Consider the following 27,919-nt stretch of genomic DNA (forward strand, 5'->3'; position numbering starts at 1 on the left):
TTTAAACCCTTCTCTAAAAGACCAAGTATTGGTCAAATATAGCAAGATCCTTACTTTATAAATTATTACTAACAGTGCACCAGTTGCTATCTTCCTGTGAAATATTATAGCCACTCAAATACTGATTAAAATGCTAGAATAACAGTAGCAACAAAAAAATTTACTCTGCTAGAGGGGTAGGGAAGTAATTGCAACAGATGCATCTTAATCCTATTCAGCCAAAACTGCCTAGAAAAAATGACAGCCAGTGAAACAAACAGCAAATACCTAAATCTCTATAATGAGGGTATCATCTACAGCAGAAACTTAGGCCATTTTAATACCTGGTTTATGTAGCCTCTTTCTTGGCTTAGTTAAATCCTCTACTTCAATCATATGACTCATGGAAGGCAGGAAACCCTCGTCTTATTGTACTCTGACCCAAATGTAATGTTTAGTTAGAAGAAAACATTCATACAAATTTATCTTCATTACTCAAGCTTCCCCACATGACATAGTACAAACTACCATCTCATACAAAACCTGGTATATGCTGCTCCTGTTATTTCTATAAGCCAGGTATGCACATGGTGACTTCCAAAGCAATCAGCATTCCTTCTGCCAAAAAGAAAACCCTACGATCTCCAGCTAGCGGCACTTGCTAAAATGCTTTTACCTCCAGCATTTACTTGTGTGAAAGACCACTTAGCTGTAGTTTATTGGTCTAAATATGCTACTCAAGAGGAACTGGAATTTTAATGTAATTAACTGCTCCTTTGTATTTCAGATATATATCTTTGGCCATCTGTCTCTGGCATGCTAAGAGACGTCTGAGTGACTAACTGTGACAACAAATAAATATATTATTTAAGAAAAGGATCTGGTTAAACTGAAGTCAAAAGTGGGATGTGGCTGAGCTATTGTTCTTGTTTGCGTTATTCTCAGTGTTTCCTAAATTCCCATGGTCACTCCAGCACTTAAAATCATTTTCTGCTCATTTGACATTAACCATGGGTTATACTAGAGGGTAAGAAAAAATATCTCATTAGAAATTATTGATTGCAACAGACCAAGAGTGCATGGTGAAAATACCTGCAGTAAAATGTCAAAGCCTTTGCTCCACCAAGAAATCCACTGTGTAGAAACAATATGGGGCACAGTGTACAAGTACCTGCTCGAGTAGCTGCCGTAGCCGGTGAAGCTGAGACTCCAATTGTTTATTGTGATCTTCCAAGATTTGCATCCTTGCTTCCAGGCGGCCTTTATGTTGCCTCAGGAGTTTAGCTTCAGCAATGAGCTCAGCATCTTCAGAAGCATGCTGAGGTGACACAACGGAGTCAGGAGGTGACGCAAGAGGGTTTATTCCTCTCCGAAGATGCTGCTCCTTTAGTTGCTCATATTCTATCTGCAGACACCTGGGATATTGAAAAGTGGAGGAGAATGATGACTTAATCAAGTAAATGAAAATAAAAGACTTCTTTGATCAATCAATATTAGCATCACCAACTAACAACACAAATAGCTCAAAGACAATGTGTTGAGTTGTGTTTTCTGGGGGATTGAAAAAACAGCAGTGAAGTAAAAGTGAAACTAATTTATTACTTCACAGACACCTCCCTCTTCTAACAGAGCCAGGCTATGCACAACATATGCCTTGATTGTTTGGGGTTTTTTTGCTAAAATCACAGCTTCTAAGTCTTTCTCATCTTCAACATAGTACGTGCATGGCTCAAACAACAACAAAATGACATCAGACACCAGTAGGATGATAATGAAACCTTTGCTCTTCCTCAAGGTCAGCAATGATACGCTCCAACTCTCCCCGCTCTTCCTTCTCCACTGACTTGAGTATCTGAGCAGGACTCTGTGGCTGACTCACAGGTGACTCTCCTCCCAGTGTCTGACAATACTGCTGGATAAGGGCATGCTCATCCTCTCTGAAACAACAAAATAACACAGATAAAGACAGAGCAGTAAAACATCTATTATGTGAGCAAACATATCTATCAAGCTGAGGGTTTTTTTTGTTTGTTTATGGAAAAGGACTAAGCGAGATGAAATTAAGCCTAAAAACCATACTGAAAGGAAACCATATAAGCATACAGTGCACAGGAAAAAGAGATTCATTTGTAGTAAAGAATCAGTTTAGTTTAATCTATGCATAGAGAACAAATGCTGCTAGTGGTTTGAAAAGAAAGAGCAATCAGTCAAATCATCAATCAAAAATGACCGATTTGAAATGCCTTAAAAATAAATAAATCAAATAAACAAAATAGTCCCATTAAAATTAGAGAAAAAAAGTTCCATTTTCTCCCCGTATTTTGATACGCACATAAAATACCTTGAAATTCTGCATTGGTAATAGATTTCCTTCTTAGAGATTCGGGGACAGAAATAAACTATAACACTGTCCTCCTCCTGACTCACATGAAATTACTTTCTGGTAAGGAGATACAGAAGTCCTGACACTTTCAATTATGCTTTAATACCCAAGTGAATTTGGTTTTGTATAGATGTGCCTTACTTTCCAAGTTGCTTGCTTTTCTCCATAAATAAAGTCAGATGGATAGCAAGTGAAAAATATCACATCTTAAAAACAGTTTGCTTGCTTGGTTACTCAAGAAGGATGAATCAACAACAGAAAAACATATACTATTCATTTTTTAAGAGAGAAATTGCTGCAGCAGTATAAATGCTGAAGAAAACCCTCCTTAAATTATCACCTTTAATTGACTACAAACCAGATACTGCACACCTTATGATACCATGAAATATTGGTACAAACTTTACCCATAGGATCTCCTACAGTTAAAGCATCATCAGAGCAGAGTGACACATATGGGCAGTATATACACACATATTCAAATATTATTTAGAAAAGAGACTTTTCCACATTAAAAATGTTTTGTGTGCTAATTTTTTTCCTCCTATTGTTGGAGGAAATTTGGGAGCTGCAAATTCTCCTATCCATTGGTTATGGAATGAAAAGCATCCTCAAGGACTGCCTTTGAAAGCATATGCAAAAATATCAGAAGTTCATTATATGAAAAGTATTTATTTTCCAAATAAAAGTGTAATGGAGATTTTCAGGAGACTTTTAAAAATTTTCTGTCAGTCAATTTAACATCTTTTATCACAATATTTCCAAATGTACCATCTCACTTGAATGAATAGTAAAACCAGTTATTTAGAAAAGTATACCCTGGAAGTAACAGCAGTTATTTCTGCGGTGGGAAATAGTCTATAAATAAATGCATGTACAAGTAAAACCCATTAGATTTCTTACAGGCCATGCATACGGATTGGGGGATTCCTCAGAAATAAGCTCAAACTCTTGGGACAAAAGGAGAGAATGCACATGACAGGAACAGACAAGAGTTGCATAAATACTGTTTGCGTAAAGAAAAACCTTACTTTGTCCTGTTAAACTAAGATTTTTTTTGTTAGCTCAGTATATCACTATCAATTTAAAAGCATCATCAGTATTAGAAGACAAAATAGTCAAAGATTTAATAAATCCTGATTCCTGGTGTGTCTCTCTTGGAAAAGTCTATCATTTAGCAAAATGATCTGGTTCTTTGTAATGCTGCCTAAGACAAAATTTGTACTGAAGACTAATCTCATGGTAGAACAACACTAAATTATTTCTTCCCAAGGATAACTATTCACTATCTACCCAAAGCTATCATGTGGCTTCCGCTTTCCAGCCATAGAGGCTTGAAAATTTAGACTTGTGCAAAGAAATGTACATCAAGTAATGCTGTGCCTGCTGAAAAAAATCCAAACAAGAAAAAATATAGCCTGTGCCAGTTCTGTCCATTGGACGAAAAACCTAATAATTGAGTTTGCTTTAAAAAATGAGCAGAAAGTTTAAAGAAAATAATGTACGTTCACTTATTTCCTAGTTGTCTTGGCTGTTGTCAGTACTACATTTATGAGAAGAAATGACAACATGGATCTTCCATGCAAATGAATAAATTTAATAAATTTTTCATTAATACATATATAGAGAGAGAATGAATTAAATGTAATTGAGGTTGCATGTGCATTTATGTCCTTAAAAAATATAATTACATCCAAGAGTACCAGCTGAAAAAGAAACAAACAGATCAGTGTTCCTTTTTCCCCCCTTATCTACAAAGCAAAGCAAAACAAAAACCCCTTTAACTGCTTTATCTTCTTCACTACTTGAGTGATCTCAGGGAAATTCATAACCACTATTGTTTTTCATTAATACTTCATGTCTACTTAAAATGAAAACAAAGGCTAGTGCAGTTAATGGAGTTTGGATCAGGTCCCAGGGCGATAATTAAAATATCATTGTACTTCTATACCCTTTAGTCATCCTGACAAAAATACCCTAACTCTTTTAACAATTTTTTTGCTGAAGTGATGTAACCCCCTCTGGGGGCTTCCAACAGCCCTGCAAAACATGCAGAGTACCCTGTGACTGAAAAGGCCACAGCGAGCCAAGAGAGATGGCAATTCAATGTCACACCTTGGGCGAGCACAAAAACAGAGTTAAAGCAGGCAGGTGAGAGAACACAGATTTATCATCCAGGCTTCAAAACAGTGTTTACATGGGAATTTAAATGATACTGTGTGACTACACATACAGCCTTCTTTTGTGCAAGGGTGTTGATGATGCCAAGAAACGTTCACTTTATCTAGTTTAGTCTGGTTATTTTAATTAGGCATCAAAAAGCTGCTGTCTATGTTTTGAAATTGTGAAATAGTTTATAAACAAAATTTAGGACACCCAAACTGGATCTTTTTTAAAAGAAAGTTCTGTAAATCTGGATTTATTATATTTATTGGAATTTGTTAAAACTGAGATTCTGTCAAGATTTTGCATTAGGTGCCACCTCAATTTTTAATGAAACCTATAAAGGCTTTAAAAAAAAGAGTTTACACGGTAAATTCTTATGTACTTTTGACTGCATTGTGATCCAATAGATGAGATTAACACAGCTAAATACAGGTAATTTTATACTTTGGTCTCAAAATCATTCACTCTAGAAAAATCTTCATTTCCCTTTTCTCCCCCTGGTAGCCTCAGAAAGCCTACTGGAGAGGCTGTGAATATTGATTGCTCTTTTTTAGGCATCACAGGTTGCAACTGACAGCACGCTTTTTTCACAGGGACTTGATAAAGGAAGTCTTCTGAAACAGAAGTGTGTTTTTACCATGTATTCTACCTTTGGTCTGTCTTGCAAAATCACTAGTTTGAAAAAACACAGCCTTGAACCTGCACCAACAAATCTCATGACTGTAATTGGGACAGATTCATTAGTAGCACAGGGGTCCCAGGACAGGGCTTCAAATGACCTGCAACATAAGGTCATTGTTCTATGCTAGGCAAATACTTTCATTTTGAGAATCTGGGACATTGTTTTGTAGAAGTGGTAGGAGATGGTTATCAGCAATCAAAATAAAAGCAGCATGTAAAATTTAATTGCTCATTCTTTCTTGGTGGTTATTTTATTGAATACCCTGTGTACTTTGAGAAACAATTAGAAGTACACAAAGTCCTTCGACAGCAGAGGTTGCAGCTCTTATTCTGCAATTCACCACAGTAAAAAGCAGCAGACAAGACATCCCAGAAGGTCAGACTTGAAAGAAGTACATCTCAGAGGAAAAGAACACCCCAACAAAGAAGCCGAGGGAAAACAGCCTTTGAAGTATCCTATTCTCTTTGTGGACATATATTTTCAAGATGTCTATTCCTAAACATGCATTGTGCATAGAGGAAGCAAGAGGCAAATAAAGCTGCATGTAACCTCTCTTTTATTTGACTATGCGGTAGAAAGAAAATTCAGATTTCCTGACCATCACTTTTCATCAGTGCATTATTTTATCTGATTAAGAAAACTAATTGCTAAATTGTATTTAAGATAGGAAGATGTGACTATTTGTGAACTTACTTCATTGACAATTTTCATTTTTGCTGTAGCTCTCATACTAGATATCATGCATTCTAGTCCAAATAAAGTGTATCTTGACCTACTGGTGCTATGAAACATACTAGAATAAGGATGCAAAAGGTACTCAAAAATATTTTATCTAATTTACTTGTTCTTCTCCTAATTTTACCATCCCATGAAACAAATTTCTCCTTGTGACAAGATACCTTTTAACCCCTTACATCATGTCACAGTATTCAGTTACTAAATACTGGGGCTCTAGTTTGGCTTACATCACATTAAATAGCAGTGCCAGGTAAAAGTATCAATGGCCTTCACTTCTGAACCTAAGTGCAGAGTTCCCTAACAAATAAAATTTCAGATATGTTCCAACTCTGCCTTAAGATGAGTGTGAAATAGCATCAACAATGCTGCAGACATGAAGATCACTGATAGTAAAGGCACGAACCAGAAAACGGGTATTAATTACCTACATTTATTCTGAAAGTATTTATACTGTGCCCAGTGCAATTCACTTCAGTATGGGCTGGTTGGGATAGTTCATACCTAAAAGTTGCACTCTTTTCCTATTACTCTAACAATTTTTATTTCTTTCTACTACACCATGATTTATCAAATTGTGAGGCATAGCTTTCTCTTAGGAACACTATCATCCTTTGTTGTAAAGAACTAATCTTTTCCTTATGCTCATCTTTATTTGTGAATAGGTAAGTCTGCTTTAAAGATAGAGATACCTTTGCATGAATTAAAGCCAAATAAAATCCATCACAACATTCTAGCCTAAACATTTAGAGCTGTCTAACGTAAGAAGATGGCATGAAGGGAAAACATTTCTATTCAATGTCTTTGTACCAAAAAATTAATGCATGAAAGCATTAGAACGTTTTCTTAAAATCTTGACACACTATAGTAGAGACTGTGCCTTTTTTTTCTACCTACAACTATTTTTCTGATTAAGAAAAATGCATTTTTAAATGGAATTCACATATCTTTTGACAAGGGGAGGGTTAGTCTTAGTCAGAGATAAAAGTCACAATGACATTCACGAAAACAGGTTAGTTAAAACCCAAGAATTATCTTTGATGAGTGCTTTCTTAATCAAATGGCATACTGCAAAACATTCCTGAAAATAAAGTCATTATTTTTAACTAAGAGCAGAAATTCTCCTATTCAAATGTAGATGACTTCTTACATATAATCTCTGAAGCATGAAGAATGTTAAAAGTATTGTGAATTTGACAAGACCAAAGAAGTAACTTTCTAAATCAAGTGCAACACCATCTCTGTTCTATATCCCCAATAAACTGAAGGACTCTTCGGGACCAATAAAAATAAGATAATGAAACAGAAACCTAATTATAAGAAGCAAAGAATTTGATTTCCAAATTAGAAATTGTTTCCTGAATGTTTCAAATAGTACTGTAAAAAAAAAAAAAAAGTTTGGCTCAGAGCTTTACATCTGAACTGAAAAAACATGTATTCACATTTCAGATTGCTCCTTTGAATTCCATCCATATAAGAATGATTACACCATCCCCATTTCTATGTTAAATGGCATTTACAAAAATAAGAATATATTTGAACTATAATCCCTAACTCCTAATGTTTCAGCAATTTCTGATCCAAACTGGGATACAAACTTCACAGGTCTGTAGTTTGGAAAACCTCCATCAAAAAGAGCTGTCAAGCACTGGAACAGGTAGCCCAGGGCAGTGGTTGAGTCACCATTACTGGAGGTATTTAAGGGAGGTAAATGTGGCACTTGGGAACATGTGGCAGTGGACTTGGAAAGTTGGATTAATGATATTAAAGGTCTTTTCCAACCTAAATTATTTTATGAATATTGTTCAAACTTTAAACCACATGCCTTCAGAGTTTTGAGTACTTCAGTACTTATGCCTTAATCAGAGCATGCATTGTAATCTGCAAACAAAATAGAAGGTGCCACTGTGTACAGGGTTATTTTCTTGTCCATATTTTGTTTGTTTAACAGTCCCCTGACTGAGACCCACATTCAGAAGCATCTTTCACCTGTTGGTACACAAGCTTTCCATGTTGATTCTTTTTCTAAGGAAAAGGAATGCAGGGAAATTGCTTTAAAATCAACAGCTGATTTGCCAATAAAAATTAAGCATACACCCCCCCCTTTTTACCATTGGGATGGATGGTTGTTTTGTCTTTCTATATGAGTAGGCTCATTAATTTCAAAATACACAACTCAAGCGTATGAGCATTTAGCTGCCTTCAGGTTTCCAGCTTTCCTGCCAAATGACAGTATGTTTGCTCTTCTTTTTTTGTGAAAGGGAAATCAAAAGGGAATATTTTGGCTGCATTTCTCTCACTGGTGAGTGTGCCAATGACAGAAACACATTAAAACAGTTTTCATGAAAAAAAGTTTTCTTTGGTACATAAATAGAGTTAATTAATCAGGAAAGAGGCAATATTTAAAGGGGGTCATGTGCTTCTTCCAATCAAAATATTTAAATCTCAAACTGTTAGTACACTAATAGATCCTGTAGTACCTATCTATAGATAGAAAAATTTCATTATTAGCTTTTAAAACAGTAAATGAAAGTATTACTGAGACCAACAGTATTTTTTAACTAAAGCTGAACAAGAACAATTTCAGTTTTCCTCTTTAAAAATACTGATGGTATTTGTCAATAAATTAGAAGAGGCAGAGTCCTACAATGCTGATTTAATTAACTGAACTGATGATAAAGTGAGGTTAAAACATTTGTTTCTAAATTAAAAAGAAGTATTTAATCCATCAGCAATTCAAGGTGTTCTGTGTTTTCCAAGCAGAGAACCAATGCATTTTCATTAGGGTTTTTACAATAAAAGAGACATAATTAAAAAAAAAAAGAAAATTGGTAAAATTAAAGTAGGACTATATTTATTATATAGGACAATTCCAGGTACAAACCGATGGATCAGCAGCCAGAAAATTGAAATATAAACAAGAAATAGCAACACTTTTCTGGCTCAGAAGAATCTTCAAGGTACAGATGATTTTTTATTTTAGTAAGAAAGTTGTCTAGGGTCTAGCAAAAGCCTAGAAAAGGATTATTTTCTTTTATACTGTGATAAAAGCAGAAAAGGAATACAAAGTAGAACATACAGAGCTGTGGCCTTTTACAAGTCACATGAAACATCCTCCCTTTTGAAACAGAATTGCTGACAAACATAGAGTTCCCACACACTGTCAAGTGAACACCACCAATTTCTACAATTGGTGCTTGGGAAAATTAAACTCATGGAGGCATCCTTGGGCTCATACTGATTAGCTGCTCTCACTGGGACTAAGCCCTGTGTTAGAGCTGCTGAAGATTTAACCATGAACCTACCAGCCAAGTTCCTGAGAGCCGTGATGAGTGTGAGTTACTTACACGCTTCCTGTGGTGGAGCTGCTGTCCATGAGGAAGGAGCCATTGGTCCTTTCCATCTGTGCAAGCCTGAAAGGCACAGAAAGATCACGACTTTCAGACAACACGCTGCACAATTTAAACAGAGGCAGTGGGGAAAATCAATTCTACTTATAAACAGCTCAGATATGGCAATCTTTGTATATGTGATTAGGAATAAATTCCTGGATTTTGTGATGAAAACCTATAATCCAGAGGACCTTCATGAGAAACTTGTGCTATGATTAATTAATTCTACTTACCAAACAACAACAAAAAACTGCATTTTCTCCCTCTACCATAATTATTATTAGCATCACCACAACTTGCATGACAAAATTAGTTAAAGAGATGTTTTCACAGATGGTTTTCTTTTTGAATTTTCTAAAGCTGGACTAACAAAAGAGGATGAATCCTTTTTAAATATAGCACGTGCAACATCTCAAATAATGCTTGGCAAATAATACCACACTGTGGACAGACAAGTCCTGTAAAACATCACAGAAAGCAGTATAATTACTGGGAATCATTGCCTACAGTTCCTCATTTTGGAAGCAATTAATCTAAAAAACCCCAGATTACTAGACTGTATATACAAGGTCATACAGTTCTTTAAAATCAAAGCAGAAATTTTTTATGTATTCAAGTTTCCAGGTAAGATGTACCTTATGGACATAAGATGTACATACAAATTTAGGAACACTTAATGCTCTACACATATATTCAACTGCACCAAATACGGCTATTTCCTTTACTATAAAGATATCTTAATTTCACATATATTTTTGCAAGTGCATTATGCATTACTATAGACATCTTCAAACTTCCTTTTGAAGGGAATGTGCAAGGCCCTAAAGAACATGGAACTTTGGTGACTTCTTTTAGAATGAAGCAAGTTTGCCCTTGTGTACATTTGTTACTATTCCTGAGGGTCGCAGAAAAATAAATGAAGGCACACACTGGATGTTGTCTTGATTGTCTGTTACACCATGGCTGGATGGGACATTGTACTCCAATGTCTCCCCTGAAGGGAACAGAAACCCTGAAGTGACTCAGGACAAATCAGATCATCTCTGCTCTAGGGCATTTCAAACAAATCTAGTTCACAGTGAGCCACATGCTTACAAGTCACCTTTATAAAGCTTCTAAGCTCAGCATCTTGAAATTTTTTGATGAAACATAATTTTAGAAATTAATCTTCACAGCCCCTTTGTCACATAAGGAAGTAGTACAACCCCTGTTACTTTTAAGAGAGAAGGACCTGCCCCGAATCCCCTAGTGAGTAATAAATATTCCAATTCACTAATACAGACTACACCATTATCATCACATTTAGAATCTCCATCATTAATGAGGATTTGCTTGGGACACTATATGGAACCAGCAGATGGCCCTAATGAGGAAACAGAGAGACAGGGAAGGGACCCTAGAGTTGCAAAAAGCCTTCAAGGTAGGATAAAGACTGAAAGCTTTTTCAAGGAAGAAATTGGAAGCAACTGAGAGGTGACACAGCATGACAGAACAGGGAGATGGTACTTGATTCCAGGCAGGGGATTTTGTAAACAGAAAAGTGAGAGTTGAATGTTCGCCAATCAGTGTTAGTGAAGGCTTTAAGCTCTAACATACTGTTTCTGCTGGGCACTGTCTTATTAGGGAAGACCTGATAATATTTCTTTAAAGATGCTTAGCTGAAAAGACCGGAACAAAAAAAATATTTACTATTTTATAGGCAACAAATGCATAACAGATTCAACTAGAAAGGACACAATAAAAATTATATGAAAGACACAAAATAATGTCTTCCTTTGTTAGAAGAAAAACAATCCTGAGTAGTTTTAGACAGATTACGCATGAGGCAATTAGTAGTAAGTTTTCGATTTTTCTAAGCAATGTTTGCACATAGCAGGTACAGATTTAGGTTTGTGTCCTGAGTGATAATTGAGTAGTGCACAGTCCAGCTTCAGCTAATCTCATCTCAAGCAGAGCTGGTAAGAGGTGAGGGGGAGGAGAGGGAAAACAGCTATTGCACCTAGGATCTCCACTGATCCTTAATGAGAGGCCAGAGTTTGAGCTTCATCTGGGCACAAAAAGCCACAGTATTGTGGCACCACATGCTGAAAAAGAGACATCAGCAGACAGAAAATTCTTCCACATCTTTAGAGAAATTTAATTTGTCTAGTTCAGGGATTTTAATTGACTACAACATGGCCTAAATTATAGATTTAAAGAAATGCTGGGTGATTTATATGAATGACATGTTTCAAACAATTGAAAAGCTCTGTAATGGCTTTGTATGTCATTGTGCTCTACTACTAATGAAGGATGAAAATATTTGCTGTTGGGGGACAAAAAAAATAGGCTGACTGTGAGTAGGCCTTCAGCTTTATTTCCTGCCCTATTTTCTCCTGCTTCCAAGATCACGTGCAGGCATTTAAAAAAGTGGTCTGAAGATTTTTAACGTGCCCATAAATAAGAATGCTATTAATTTAAACATGCACTCTGAATTTTTATTCAAAAAAAATGAAGAAGTTAAAATTGTTTTTCAGTTGTGGAGATTAGATACAATAATAAAAACATACAAAGAATAACCTAGTCAGTTCCCATGGTACTTATTTTTGAGAGGTTGTCTCTGGTTAATGTTTCACCATCATCACGCCCTTAACTCCAGATGAGAGAAAATGGCCTTGAGTTGTGCCAGGGGAGGTTTAGGTTAGGTATTACAAAAAGTTTTTTCAGTGAAAAGGTGGTCTGGTATTGGAACAGGCTGGCCAAGGAAGACTTGGAGCCACCTTCCCTGGAAGTGCTCAAAAGGCATGTGGGGGTGGCACTTGGGGACATGGTTTAGTGATGAACACAGCAATGCTGCTTTCTGGGCTTGACGATTTTAGAGGTCTTTTCCAACCTTAATGATTCTGTGATCACCAGCTCTGAATGTACAGAAAAAGAGTTAACAAAACACAGAAACATTGAGATGGATTTGGAATAACAGACATTTTATCATAACAGGACTAGGGTGACCCCACAAAAGCCACAACATAAAACATTCATAATTACAATCTACTCTGCTAAAAGCCAACAGTAATGTAGAGTGTCAGCCTATCACAGAAAAAATCCCAAACTCTTGGTCTAATATCCTACTGGGAAAACCTATATATAGAAAAAGTTCAGTTTATTTCAAAGGTTAAAAATGAAGAAAGAAACCAATAATGGCACATTCTAGAAATAATGCAATTTTGCAACAGCTTCCATTCTGTATGAGAGATGATAGATCTAACACATGTTAGATTTAATATGACCGTAATCAGAAGCTAATGATTTAAAAATACTTGACTTACTTCTAAGTACAGAGAATGACATCTTTTTAATAAATAATACCCAACCAATAGCGTGTTAAATGAAAACTGCAGGAATCAACCACAAAATGCAATGGACTAGTGAGAAACCAGGTCTCTCTTACCTAGTAGCATACTGTTCTATCCTGGAGTGTGTGTCATCATGAAACAGCTGTGGAGACTGGGAAGGACTAGTTTAAAAAGAATAATAAAAAAATTAGTGGTGTCTAGAGCAATTAATGATATAGACAACATTATTTTAAATCAAGTTAGACTGATGACAAATAAATTCATGCACAATATTCCTGAGGGTGGTTCTTGCTTTGGGTCAGCCATGCCCTATAGTTCAGGGACATCAGATTAGCTACAACTGAGCTAATAGAAAACAACTGGCAAATGAGGCTTTCCAGATAAAGGGGTTCTGCATACTTACTCATATTGCTCTGGCCACATACTGATGAGAGTGATAGGACTGTAAGGAAGACATAAAAAAAGAAAAAAGAGAAAGAATGAAACTATGAAACAAAAATTTTAATTCCATTAAAGCAAGAGAAAGCTGGAGAAACACAGAATATTTTAAACAGCAACCCACTCTGAACCAGTAACAATTGATGTAGAAAAGAGAAAATAACAAATACTGCCACATGTCATGGAGGAACAGAAGACTGACCTACATACCTAATTTTGTTACATAAAAATCAATTTAAAGAAAAATCCAAATCAGTGTTATTGATTGAACTGCAGTTCATAAACCATAGTCAATTCATTTAAATTCTGTTCAAGCACTGGAACTTTAATTTTAAAGTAACTAATAAAATGTATTCAAAAAAAGTGGGGTGCAAAAATCTCACCATTAAACCATCCCCCCACAATTTATAGTTATCAATGCTTCTTCTCATTACACATAAAAATAATGAGGTAAATACATATTGTATTACATTCTCACACTTGAATAACTATAAAACATTTTAAAATTATTTTTATTAAAATGAATATATTACTGTAGTATGTCCACCCACAGGGCATAAAACCAATACCAAGAATTTTCTCTGCATGGTGCTGACAATTTATTTGTATACTTCCCACACGACTGGACTGACAGAATTTTATCCTGACCTGTGATTATAGTTTTATCATTCCAATTTCTGGCAGCATTGGCAGACTTTCATCACATTAAAGCAGGTTTGCTTTGCTGTGTTGGTGGCAGCTGAAGACTGCCCTGGTATGTAACATTTGAATGTGCATTAGAAGCCAGGCTATCAATTAGGCAGTTTTCAGATTGCTTCCTCCTATATCTTAAACTGCTAATGAGGAGGTTTTGTTTATTTATTGCAAATGAAAGGCACAGCCCTACAGTCATGAAAGCCCTCAGGCCATGGGCACTGGGCTGCTGTGTGTGCAGTTGGGCTGCTGCTAAGTGCTGCTGTGCTCAGACCGTGCAGCAGTGCCACAGACTCCAGGATGTGAGGGACAGTCAAGCCATGAAACTAATTCTAGCACCCTGTCAACACATCTTAAATTTTGCTCTTGTAAGAGTGTCTTTTGCTGACAACTGCCAAGTGAGTAAATAAAGTGAAGCACTTCTGTCAGTGCCATAAATAATAACTGTGGAGACACTGAGAGTCCTCTTTCTGATTAGGCCACCAATATTTCTGAAGCCTGTATGACCCTAATTAACTCAGACGTTTCTAATTCCAGGAATATTGACATAATCAAATAAGCAGAGCTGTAAAAGTGCTATTCAGCCCCTGCCAAAACTACCTTTGCCCATTACCATAGACATTGTTAAGTCCATGGCTTTATAATACAATGCTGATAAAAATCTAGGCATAAAATATGTTATTTTAAAAATAATAGAGAAGTTCTGCAAATAACGTGAAACAATACAGAATAATATAGCACAAGGCTCTGCAACTGTTGCTGGCTATCTTTTGAGTTTCAGTTTTTGTTTCTGATAGAATAGACCAGTGGCTCTAGGGTCAAGCTCTATAAACCAAGCTTACGTCTCCAGGTTGTCACCCTCCAACACTGTTTGCACAGGTAAGTAGCCAAGTCTGGGATGCTTTGCAAAATACTTCTTTGACCGGAATTTATTCTTCAGCACCTTTGTGAAGTCCCGTACATCTTCTCCAGATGTTGTCTTAAAAAAAAAAAAAAGAAATTAAATTCAACATTGTTAAATAGTACTGATTTAATGTCAATAATATTGATAAACACTGCTGGTACTGTCCTGAAAAAGAATACAAGGAAGAACTTTAAAATTTCAATGATGCTAAAATTGCCTTTTCAGTGTCCTGAGATATGGTACAATAATAATGCTAATGCACCTAAAAATTCTCTTCTACTGGAAAATAATAGCAAGGCTTCTAATTCCCAGCAATAGATGCATTTGCCAATTATTGTATAAATTAGAGAAAAATTGACACAGGTTCAAGTCTTAAGCTAAACGTTTATATGCAGTCTTAAAAACCACAAAAATGTAATTTTTGAGAAAAAATTTAAAAGGGAAAAAAATCAGTTGGTAAGATATAGCCCTCACTGCCTCCCATTCTAGACCTACAATAGAAAACTTTATCAGAAGATGGGAATGGTATGTGCTAAACTATTCTCTGCTGCCAGAGACTGGTCAAGATTTTCAGATGCATTTTCTCAAGTTACCAAATCTCCTCCTATAGGATTCTGCCATCGTAATTTTCCAGAGAAATAAATTCCAGAAAAAATGAACAGGTGAAGCAGTGGCCAGTGTACAGGCACTTTTCCAAAGCACAGGCAGGCCTGATAAGAACAATTAGTGCCTGAAGTAAACTCAGACTGATTCACTATTCTCCTTACTACCACAGAGTAAGATTAGAACATAAATTAGCCACAAGATTCTACAAGTCTAAATTTACAAGTTACAATCAACATCTTCCATCCCTCCCAGTAGATTTTTTTACTGGTCGTGATGGATGCAGCTTCTTCCTGAACTGGCAAGTGCTTAGCCCTATCCCTCTCTGCTCACCACCCTATCCTGAGGACAAAATTAAAATTTATTTAACTGCTTTTATCCCTTTAACCAGTGATAATCACAGCAATAATCACCACAGCACTGCTTCGGTAATACTATTCAGCTAACTTCTGCTGCAAAAGTAGGGATATATACAGGCATAAAATACAAGGCAAAAATAGCAATAAAGAGATCTGCAGGGAGAAACCATAGTATACAGTCTGCCTTTAAAGTGTACGTACTCAGACTATGCTGAGAATTTCAATGGAACATCCCCTTCCAACCAGTACTATTGAGCATTTTCTCTTGCAGCTGCAGTAAAGAAAACATGGCCATTCACCTCCAGAAGTACCTGAAGATTTGCAACAGCTTTTACAGACTTCCTGTCCAGGCTCTGCAACAAACTACAAATTGCATTCTTGTAGCCTCTGCTTCAGAAGAAGCCTGTTAGCATCAAAGGATGCCAAAGCCAATGGACAACCATGTGGAAAATAGAGAGGAAGATTTCAGTTTTGTAATTTTTTCCCGATGTACTACAAAGAGGCCTAGGAGTAGGTCAGGCAAACTATTCTGTGCTGTCAAAACATTAAAAATACTTCCATATTAATCTATATATTTTAATATATGTATAATACATACAGTTACAAACTCTGTAATGCACTTCAGATGAGCAATAAAAAGAGTAAAACAAACTGGCCTTGGTAGGAGTTTCTCATATATGGCTTTAAAAAGTAGACAACAAACAGAGCAAATTTGTGACCAAGGGTTGTTTGAACCCCTGAATTTTAATAAAAGTGAATCCAGGGAGGGTTCAAAATCATTCTCAAAAAGCATCTCTCCAACCACTGCACCATCCAAAGAAGGAACATGAGGCAATGCAAAGGGCTGCTTACTCTCATGCAAAAGTTACTCCAACAGATGGAACTCTGCCCCAAGGCCAGGGAATGAAAATTTTAATACCTACACATTGTAGAAATAAATGTCTACTGAGCTGCCAGATTTTCCTCTGGTGTATTGTTTATTTAGTATGACAGCCTGATTCTCTGAAAGAGGACTAATATGACTGTACTGACTGAACACTACAAACACTACCCAGTGAAATTTCAGCAGATTCAAAATAACTATTTTAATTTATATGCAATTAAGGTGCAATTCTGAAAAATGTCTTCTTTTTTTTTTTTCTTTTGGGCATATAACCATAAAATACTACCCAAAATCATGCCAAGGCAGATGTACTATAACATTTTCCTTTATAAAAAAGAATAGCTGGAACTCTTGTGTAGAATCTATCTTCTAAATGAAAACTAGCAGGTACCTTGTATACTTCCTTACATCATGACATCTTGGCTATTTCCACACAAATCAATAGTACAAATAGCACCATTGCTACAGAACTATTTCAAAAGCAAAGAAAAAGTACTTTCCTTCACTGAAAATTCAGTCTAAAGATGATGCCTTCAAACTCAATTTAAAATCTCAGTTCTTAGAGCAAGACAAAGCTCACAAAGAAACATTTAATATTCATGGCTACCACACACAATTAAAAAACAATGGGTAGCAAAAAGTCTCAAGATGTCAAGTAGCTACAATCTGTAACAACTGACAAACTGGCCTCAGAGCTCTTCAATACACCAGCCAGGCACAAAAGGAGTTATAAGCAAACAACTAAGATACAATTACTTGTAATCTAATAAAAATTTAAGAAACCAGGATTTCATGAAAAGCAGTGAAAAAAAATGAGCATGGTGAAATATGTTTTCCATACACATCTTAAAGACCCAGTTGGTATATGATTTCAGTATATTGGAAATAGAACAAGTCTTCATTGGTAAAAAAGTAATATCAAGACTGTAATAAACGAATTGTAGAGCTCTAAATTAGGTAACACATAAAAATACAATAAATATAAGAAACATGAATAAATAATATAGAACACTTAAAATAAATATATATTTAATTTTATTTCTCACTATTTTTCATAGAAAGAATAATAATGGAAGCCCATGTTCTTATTCCTTTCACTGCACCAACTTATGTAAAAGGACTAGTCTGCACCTAAGTCATCATTCTCTTAATTACATTTATTATATCTGTTATATAACAATTGTAAACAATTAGCTGTTTTAATATACACAGAGAAACTGATTCCCAGAGAAGATGTGAACCTCACTAATGTATGCTATCATTAAGCCCAGCCACATTAATATAACACAACTGCCACTATTGAGAGGATTTTCACTCAAACAATCTAAAAATAAACTGTGTAGGACTATTCCCAAATTAGATGCTAGAAAAAAATCTAATAATATTTTTACACATCTGTGTAAAATTCTACATTAAGAATCTTATTTCTCCATCTTTTTAGAGAAAGAATATGTGAAGGTGAAAAATAAACTAGAAAACTTTGCATTTCTACTGCATAAGAGAGAATTATGTTTTCAGATGCTTCTCATACTGATCTTTAAATCCTGGATGAAAGAAGACATAATTCATTACAATGCCTTTTTAAAAATTATTTTTCAGCATCAAGAAAACTAAATTGCAAGCTAGGAAAATGCAAAAGAGCATTATAGATTAGAATGTAGTAACTACACATAGCTATGTGGAGTAAACAATCCTAATCTGAAATTATGACGCAAATCTTACCTAATACAAATATTACAAAACTCATTAAAATGGAGAATATATTCCTTAACCATTCCATAAATTATTTTAAATTTAATAAGAACTTACTCTGCTTTGAGAAATCCCTTTATACCCTACACCAAACTGCTCATCTGAAGACAATTAAATGGTCTTCCTTCCATCTGTAACTAAGCTTCAGTTCTAAATGTCAGCTTAAGTAATGGAAACATTTTTTTCCTATTCATTGCTAGTATTCTTGAAAAAAAAAATGTATTAATATGCATTAATAGTAAGAAAGTGAAGCTAGATCTTATTAATGTAGTTTGATGAATACATGCATGTGTATTCTGCTTTTCAACACTGGCTAAGAAAGCAACATTTTAACATTAAGTCTTTGAATTTGTTTGAAAAGGCAGAGTAGATGCACTCTTCCTGTTCAGGCTATTTGTACTGTAATATAATAGATTCTAAGGAATAATTCAGTGGCCTTTGGTGCTTTTATTTTATTTCACAAACTCAGGTCTATGCTATTTTTCAGGCATTATTCCATTTAAACATATAAGCTATTCTACTAATTGCAAAAAAATTTTCAACTCTTGACTACTGTATGAGTTCAATATGTAGAGAGGTTTAACAACAAATTAGCATACCAACCATAGTGCATTTTTACAAATAGGAAGAATAATAATACAGAATTCTTTTCGTGAAATCAATTCTTTATTTCAGACCTAGACTGCATAAGGCTAGTTAAAACAGTTTGCATGTGGGTACTGATAATGGAAGTCTAATAGATACCTAGGTCTGTTCATATAATGGACCACTTCTTTTTACAGAAATTGAAGCAGGGGAGTGTACTTACATCAGCACCCAAATAAAATTCCAGCTCTCTTATTCAGCTTCCAAATTAACCAGAGTCTGTGCTGGACTTCAAATTTTATGCATCATCTGAATTATATGCCATTTCTTTTATTCTGCTCTATTTAAAACTTCCCCAAGTTCCTTCCTTTTCACCCTTTTACATTGGCCTTCCTTCATTCACTCTAATCAAGAATGTTATTTTACTCCCCTTATTATCCCATAGTGGATTCACCTCATTCCTCCTAAATTTCATGGAAAGAAGGGACTTTTGCCTTATGTTACCTTATTTTACACCTAATATTGCTTTAAAAATACATTCTTTCTGCAGCAGTAACAGAAATCTTCATTATAATACAAGCCATCCCTGTTCCCAGGGACAGAGAGGGTTTCAGCCATTTCCAGAATATATTTTTCAGTTTGTCAGCCTTCACTTGAAAATGAGATGGCTCACAGTTACATAATGTGAACTTAAACGTTTAACAAGTTCATCTGAAAATTCATCTTGGATATGAAATCTGCTGCTTCAGACAAAACCTGGAATTAATCAAATATACCATCATGTTCTAGGCAAAGTATAATATCCCATACCAGATGTAATCTGTATTTGACTAACTCAACAAGTAAGGATATCTTATCCTGCAGACCAGCAGCATTATCTATTTCAACACCTCTTATACCTCAATTTCTGAATTTTCTGCATATTATAGGCAGTAACAAAGAATATTTCTGTTTGACTAAAGATGAGATTTATAAGGAGGAAAAAAAGTTAATTCTAATGATGTCTAATCACAGACCTCCAAATCCTGAGGTTAGAATAGTCATGTGATAAAATATAATAAACATTAAAACCAGCTGAAAAACGACAAATCTACTTTAAAAATATTCTTCAAAGTGTACCCTGACATGACAATTTATCAATAAAATCCTAACATTTGGTTATAGAATTAATGAAAATACATTAATATTACTCATGTTTTTTTCTGACATAACAAAGAAAAACCACCATTTACTGGAATTTGAATTCCATTACAGAAGAAAAGCCAGATAAAAAGAGAGAGAAAACACAGGTAGTAAGTCCAACAACTACAGCAAAAGAGTCTCAATAATAAAAATAACTCAAATGAATTTTTGCTACTATAAGAACCTACAGAATCTTGTAATACTATTGAAAATTGGCTCTGTTGAATCAGCGCTAGTTACATTCTGGTCTGAATTTTTCTGAGCATGCAGACCTTTCAACACTTGTATAGAGCACATACCATTTTTTCTATTAATTTATTTCTGACTGAATTAAAATTCTTGACTGTAAACAATTATCTGATAAAGAAAGTGTGAGTGGTATTTGTGTGTAGCAACCCAGGCACTCCTTCAGTTAAGAAAGACTCCTAGAAATATCCTTAAAAAATCGTGTTTGAAACATCATTAGGAAAACACAGTGTTATAACATTAATTTTTGCCAGCGACTTCTGGTAAACATCTCACACCATTTCTGGCTCGAAATGACCAATTCTGTTGATTTTTTTCCAGCTACACATCAACTTTTATATATCTCAGTACATAGCAATTAAACAACAGAATGAAATACAACCTATTTCTAACCACACTTTCATGAAGCAAGGAAATGCTGGACCAAAAAACAAAGAGCACACACCCCCCTAAAAATATTAATGTGCATTACCAGATTATTAAATACTCTTTGCCATGGTATAGCAATAGTAAACCAAGTCCTTTTTCTCTGACATGTTCTTACCCTTATTATGTATGTATATATGTGAGTATATAAGAACAGCAGTTACATTTTATATCCAATCTTTGTTTTACCAATCAGAAGTTTAAGTTCTCTCAGAGGTGGATACTGCTACCTATTTTTATAGAATCCAAACACTCCCCATCTAACATCAGCAAAACCTGAAAAGTTCCTGATGCCTTCCAAAGACAAAGGTAGGAAGACAAGCCATATTAAACATATGAAAAAGAAATCCTGGCTAGGTAGCAAAGATGATGAAAAAAATTTAGACCTCAAATAAGGGTTGTTATCCATTAGAAACATTGAGAAAATTGGCACTCACAGGTATACAATACTCCACCATTGGATAATGCAATTTATGCCCCTTTGCTGTACGGCCAGAAAAGAAACAGCTCTGACAGACATCATAGTTGAAATGTTTTAAGCTCCGGTACCTGCGGGGACATTAAACAAAGTGATTAGAGGTTTACTTCTAATTAAGCCTCACTAAGCAAATTACTCTGAAATGGTGTCACATGTTTTTCAGCAGCAGCAACACAAGGACACAGTGAGTTTGTCGAGATTAGCTCAGAGACAACTTTGAAGTGTGCACAACCAGAACATGGCAGACCCAACACCCACGATGGCTGCAGGCCCAGGGACACCAGTGCCACTGCAGCAGGAAACCTGCAGCCCTCTTAGTCCACAGAGCCTTCCTACACTACACACCTCACTGAGTATTCAAAAGTTCCTGCCTCCATATCAATATAGAGAGCCATTGTCAATCGCCGACTGCCCAAGTAGTTATGATGAAGAAAATCTTACAGGCATCAGCTTCATTGATGGACTGGGAAGAATTTCTAATTTTAAAGTTTTCAGTGACTTTAAACTATATTGCTTTGGTTTTCTTCTATTTATTATTCCTGTGCCATCTCAAAAAAACTTTTATAAACCAGAGTGGTTTATTTTAGCTTTTACACTCAACAGTTAAAGGCTTGTAAATAATTTTGACGCTCAGAAATTCTAGACACATTCCAGAAAACTAAATTCTCAAGAATTCATGAATTTTAAGAGTTATCTAAAATTCAGTTAAAAATACACAATGTTTTGTTTATTTTTGGTGGCTTTTTAAAGAGTATACGTATAAATAGGGTAACAAACTCCTACAGTATCCCTTCTACTAAATGTAATCACTGGGAGTTTGAGTTATCTATTTATTTAGACCAAAGCAACAATTCAGTTCCAGATTCTACCACGTTTCTATGCTGTGGTTGTTCTGACAAGGACGAGGTTATATCGCTTGTATGAAACTAAAATGAACTAACTGAACCAAACTGAATAGCTAATGAATAGTTAAAGTTTAAATTAAATTGCTTCCTGAGAGCAGTTTTCAGTACCCATCCACATTTTTCCCCTGTTGAGTTTTATGTTTTGTTTTGCAAGGGAATATGTGTCTATAAATGTAAAGGTTTACTTTAGAAGATGCTGATTCAACTTGTTTATGATCTTTTCTCAGAGCCTGTGCATTAAATGGCTACATTTACCTTCTGCTAAGACACTAGATGCTTTTGTTGTTGCAGATCTCTAACGTAATTGTAGAAATTATTTAGAATGACCCATTCTAAATTGGTCTTTTTTTTCTCTCTCTGCCCTCCTACACATAATACAACTTCAATAACCATAACTTAGCTGAGCTAGAGCTTTGTCACCCTATGCTTCCTCCAACAGTAATAAAGACAAGAACACTTAGAGAATTTAATCTCCTCTTAAGATATGCAACAAAGTTTGATAAGAGTTATTACTTTTGCAAATACATACTTATATTTATTAAAAAAAAGAGAAAAAGAGGGTTGCTAGCTTAGTCCTGTAAGATCGACTAAAGCCAGCATTCCTAAAACTAGGCAAGATGAATCTGACCTCAGGATTTATTATCCTCTAAAATAATGGAAAGATGGAGAACAGAAAGCATGATGAACAAAAATTATGCATCTGCCTAGATATCTAAAGAAAAAGCTTAGAAGCACTTACATGATAGACTGCATTATATTTTTCCTGGATAATACATTAGACTCCATGACCACAGTAGAGAAAAAAGCCAGTTATGCTTAACTTTAGCTGTAGCCTTTACTGCAGATTTTGGAGGTGGGGGTTGCATCACTTTACACACAGGAGCAATCATTTCACAAACGATTTCACGTTAGTCATAGCAATACTTGCTAAGGGTACCAACTACAGTTCAAGAGAATTACATGGAGAATGTTCCCCATGTATCCTTTTCTTTTAGAATTCACACTTTTCTTTGAAAAGACATGTTAGATTATGTTCAGGGACAGAAAGGAACTTTGCAAGTCTTATCACAACAACATATCAGTGTTTGTTTTAAGCAAGGAAAGATTTATGCTGAAGGGTGTTTCATACTGCCTGGCATAAGTTAGTTCCCTAAGCCTTATGCAGGAGAGCAGGCAGACAGTCCACGTTATTTCTTACTGATCACCTCCTTTTGATCTTGTGCTTACAGAATACATGGGGTGCATTTATACTTCATTTGCTAGCTTTTGGATCCACCAATCCAAAACATCTGATGACAGCCCACCCTGCACCTCTGTCAGCCACTGTGTGTCTAACAGTGGCACTGCATGAGCCAGAACTGCATTGGCTCAGGCCACACTGTGGCCTCACCACGGGTGGCAGATCACATCTTAAAGAAGGAAAACAGTGGGAAAACAGACAGAAAGAGCTTCATTTGTTGGAAGACTTAAACCTGTGGATATTTCCAGAGAAACATTTTACCTAACACTTCTCCTCTTACCTAAATCCAACAATTGGACACTCTTTACAGATGTTGCATTTGGCCTGATGTTTTGCTGTTTCTGCGGCTGCCACACGGTGTAGAACTGGTAACCACACCATAGACTGTGGTTCTAAGCGCATCCAATCTATAAATTGCTTTACAGTTATTTCTGGCTTATTGTGGTTCTGTGGAGAGAAACAAAACACACATCCAAATTTAATAAAAAACAACCAAAACAACAGACATCCACAAGTAGATTTTCTTTACAATTATACGGAAAAAAGACCCCAACAACCTGCATGAATTCTTTCCATGACAGTTTAATCCAAAATCATTCACAGGATACAAGAAATAGCCTCAGTGAAAATGAAAATAAAGAAAACAAGTCAGTAAGACTTTAGAAGACTAAACAGCAGTGATAAAGTAGATGGTAACAAAGATGAAGGACATAGTAAAGAAGCAACAGACTGTATAGTAAAGCTGTCTTTCAACTGAAAGGACTTGAGTATGAGCATGAAAGGGAAGCACACTGCAGTTCAGACATACTGAAGACATGGTTGTCTTCTGAGTTAAGATTGATGACAAAACACTAAAGTCAGTAGTGTTTGCCTGTGTGTACTGATTGCCCCAAGACTCGCCCATTTTTTACTGTGTTCTAAGCCCATGGTGTTCTGTCTAGTTAGCACATTAAATGTAGCACACACATACAACAAACAGGCAAAGAACAAGAAAGGAATCTGCCATTTATAGCCAGTCACTGCAAGAATATAGCAGAGCTAAGGTATTAACATGACTGTTTTAAGAAGCAAGCAAACACATCTCCACATTTTCTTTAAGTTGTAACCACTGGAGGAGCCTAGCTACAAAGGTATTGTATTCATCAGCTTTGTCAGCAATAACAACAGAGGTTCTGAGCTCAATGGAAGCAAAAAAAATAAAGTTTAAAATGAAAGTTATTCTTAAATGGTAATACGTGATGGAAAGCAATACTAGGCTTCTTAACCTATTCATGGTCCAAGTTCATTTTTGGCAGAAAGAGGGAGAAGCATGAAAAAAGAGTGTTTCTTCCTCACCAACAAAATACTTTATTTCACTGGGCTAACTGACATGCAGCTGCACATTTTCTCTATGCTTTCCTAATGACCAGGGACTGAACTTGAACTACTCATGTGAGATGAGGGATGAAACCTCATTATCAGTATAATCGTAGTAACACATCAAGTATTTAAACACTATCCTGTTAGTACCCCCCACCCATAATTGAATAGCATGGGAGATGGGGTAGATCCTAGAGGGACATAAAGGTCATTCCTCTGTCACACAAAGTCTGCAAATACTAAATGAACAATTTGTTTCAGCATGACTCAAACCACTCAAGGCCAGTGATAGATATGTCAAGCACCATTCCTTATTGTCTGAAGCAGCAATGTTAAAACATCGGGGAAGCTTTACATGGTTAATTGGTCAAAAATGTAGAAATCTCTATGAAAAAATGGCAAAAGAAAATCCTCGGAAAGTTCACTAAAATCTTTAACGTTCAATTTAATAACATCAGAAATATCCAAGTCACTAATTTTATATAAGCTATAGTGTATTTTAATCCATACAGAATTTCTGACAATGCTCAAATCAGCTGCTTTCATAAAAGTAACGCACTGAAGCAGTATAGCTATCAATAGCTAACAGTTGGAGCCTTAGGCATCCTTGAAAAAGTCAGAGTTAGTTGTGTTTCATTACAACATCCTGTTTTTAATTCTCATCTTCTTTAAACAGACAGACACTCCTTGCAGCCTCATTAACCCCCTGCATGTAGTGTGGAGCTGCACAGCAGGCTGCAAGAGCTTTATTCCATGTTCTGATCTGCTGCATAAAGCCTCACAGTATAAAAACGACTACACTTCAAGTTTCATGCAACTGCAAGGCCTTTTGTCAGTAACATAATGCTAAATAATTTCCTGGTGCACAAGGTCAAAAATTACTACCAACATAATTTTCTTGTTCTGTTGAGATCATGACTTATTCCAGCTGGAAAAAGCATGTTGTCCTCTTAGCATTAGGTTACATTTGAACAACGCAAAGCAGGATAATTGGCTGCTACAAAATTTTTAACAGCTTTTAGAGCAGCAAACACTGTCAGAATTAAGAAGATTTATGTATTCTTGTGGCTAAATATAATCTGTTTGATCCTCTCATAAACCATAAACCATCTTTTACAGCTGCATTTTCACATGAATTTCCCATACTTAGCTGCAGGAGCATATAATTTTCTGTTCAAAACTCAGTGGATGTTTTTCTATTCTATTCCTCTCTTCTTTTTACATCAGCATGTACCAGTGAATCTGTAAACTTAAGAGAGAGTTTGTTTTTGTTTTGTTCTTCACATGAAGGTCTTTATCTTACCTGTTGGAAGCAGCTGCGCACACTGGGTTCGATATTGCTGCCACCAAACGCTGCCACTTCCCCAAGCTGTCGTGGGATCTGGATAGCATCGTGAAGCAGGAGGCCCAGCTGCCTCTGGTCACACATTTCTGTAGGGCCTGCCACCTCCTTGAAGAGATCTGCAACACCAACAAAAGACACCATCTTGTTCTGTTTCCATGTACACCCCCTTTCATTCAGTAACCCTGTAGTCAAGCTTTTAATTTCTGTATTATTGTCATGGTTACAAATGGCCACTGTCCCATTTACAAGAGTTTTTATTCATCTAATCTTGATTTGTAACCATACAAATGAGAAAAATAAGGCCAAAAAAAAAAGAAACTATATAGCTTCTTATGGCACAAGGTGGACCAGAAGGTGATTTGAGGCAGCACGGCTTCTCCAGCAAAAACTCCTTCCTGACAAACCTAATGATCTCCTATGGTAGATGACTACATTAGTGGACAGGGGCATGACTATATGTGTCATCTCTCTGGACTTCTGTAAGGCTTTTGACACAGTCCCCCACAACATCTTTCTCTCTAAATTCAAGAGAGATGGATTTGATGGGTGGTCTGTTAGATGGATAAGGAATTGGTTGGATGTGGCCAACAAGAGGGTAGTGGTCAACAGCTCAGAGGCCCGATGGACAGCAATGACAAGTGATGTCCCTCAAGGGTCCATATTGGGACCAGTGTTTTATCTGGTATCTTCATTAATAAAAGGGACGAAGGGATCGAGTGCACTCTCCGCAGGTCTGCAAGTGACACAGCCGAGTGGTGTGGCTGACACACGTGGAGGATGGGATGCCATCCACACCTGGACAAGCACGAGAAGTGGGCCTCTGGGAACCTCATGGGGTCCAAACAAGGCCAAATGCAAGGTGCTGCACCTGAGTCAGGGCAACACCCAGAATCAGTTCAGGCTGGGGGATGAAGGACTGAGGGCAGCCCTTAGGAGGAGGACTTGAGGGTGCTAGTAGATGAAAAGCTGGACAGCCCAAAAAGTCAACCACATCCTGGGCTGTATCAGAAACAGTATGGCAAACAGATTGAGGGGGAGGATTCTGCACACTCTTCTCTTGTGAGACCCCACCTGGAGTACTGAGTCCAGCTCTGAGGTCTCCAGCACAGGAAAGATATGGAGATGTAAGAGCAGATCCAGAGGAAGGCCAAAAAACTCATTATAGGAGAGATGTTCCATCACTCTGAATAAAGGCTGAGAAAGTTGGGATTGTTCAGCCTGAAGACTCCAAGGAGACCTTATTTTGGCTTTTCAGTACTCAAAGAAGACTTACAAGAAAGCTGGGACCAAAGCTTTTAGCAGGGCCTGTTGCAATAGGACATGTAGTAATGGTTTTAAAATACAAGAAGGCAGATTTAGACTAGTTATTAAGAAAGAATTTTTTTGCAACGAGGGTAGCAAAACACTAGAACAAGTTGCCCAAAGACATGGTAGATGTTCTATCCCTGAAAACATTAAAGGCCAGATTGGATAGGGCTTGGAGCAACTTGATCCAGGAAAAGATGACCCTAGTAATTGCAAGGTGGTTGGTCTAGATGACCTTTTAAAGCCCCTTCCAAACCAAAGTATTCTATGATTCCATAAAGAATGAAATAATGTTTGAGATATCCACATCTCTTATATTAAAAATCTATGTTATGCTTCAGTTGGTTGGGGACAGAAGCACAACCCCTCTGAACTGAGACTGGAAGTTACCACAAGTCACAACTGGCCATGTGAAATAGCTTAAAGCAAGAGCAGCAGCCAGAAGACAACTTGAGCTTAACAATAATCACATTTTCTTCCTGGATAACCATGTCTGCTTCCATGTACTTTTCCTTCACTGATTCCATTTTCCTAAGGTGTCAAGCCC

At 36.2% G+C, this 27,919-nt stretch overlaps 1 protein-coding gene across 5 annotated transcripts in view; it reads right to left on the reverse strand.

Moving 5' to 3' along the window:
- UTRN (utrophin) overlaps nucleotides 1–27,919 on the reverse strand; it is a 344,257-nt gene that overhangs the window by 11,693 nt on the left and 304,645 nt on the right. For 4 of the 5 annotated variants that reach the window (XM_014879021.2, XM_014879020.2, XM_014879022.2 and 1 more), the window contains 9 exons: nucleotides 26,026–26,183; nucleotides 23,644–23,810; nucleotides 21,178–21,289; nucleotides 14,643–14,779; nucleotides 13,073–13,111; nucleotides 12,765–12,830; nucleotides 9,293–9,358; nucleotides 1,758–1,916; nucleotides 1,151–1,394 (listed from right to left, as the gene is read on the reverse strand). In XM_014879021.2, the coding sequence (XP_014734507.1) occupies nucleotides 1,151–1,394; nucleotides 1,758–1,916; nucleotides 9,293–9,358; nucleotides 12,765–12,830; nucleotides 13,073–13,111; nucleotides 14,643–14,779; nucleotides 21,178–21,289; nucleotides 23,644–23,810; nucleotides 26,026–26,183 (1,148 nt within the window). Of the gene's footprint in view, nucleotides 1–1,150; nucleotides 1,395–1,757; nucleotides 1,917–9,292; nucleotides 9,359–12,764; nucleotides 12,831–13,072; nucleotides 13,112–14,638; nucleotides 14,780–21,177; nucleotides 21,290–23,643; nucleotides 23,811–26,025; nucleotides 26,184–27,919 lie in introns of those variants that run through there. The other variant, XM_088161602.1, reaches the window with a different exon arrangement.

Source organism: Sturnus vulgaris, chromosome 3 (assembly GCF_052056855.1).
Source record: "Sturnus vulgaris isolate bStuVul1 chromosome 3, bStuVul1.hap1, whole genome shotgun sequence".
NCBI lineage: Eukaryota > Metazoa > Chordata > Aves > Passeriformes > Sturnidae > Sturnus > Sturnus vulgaris.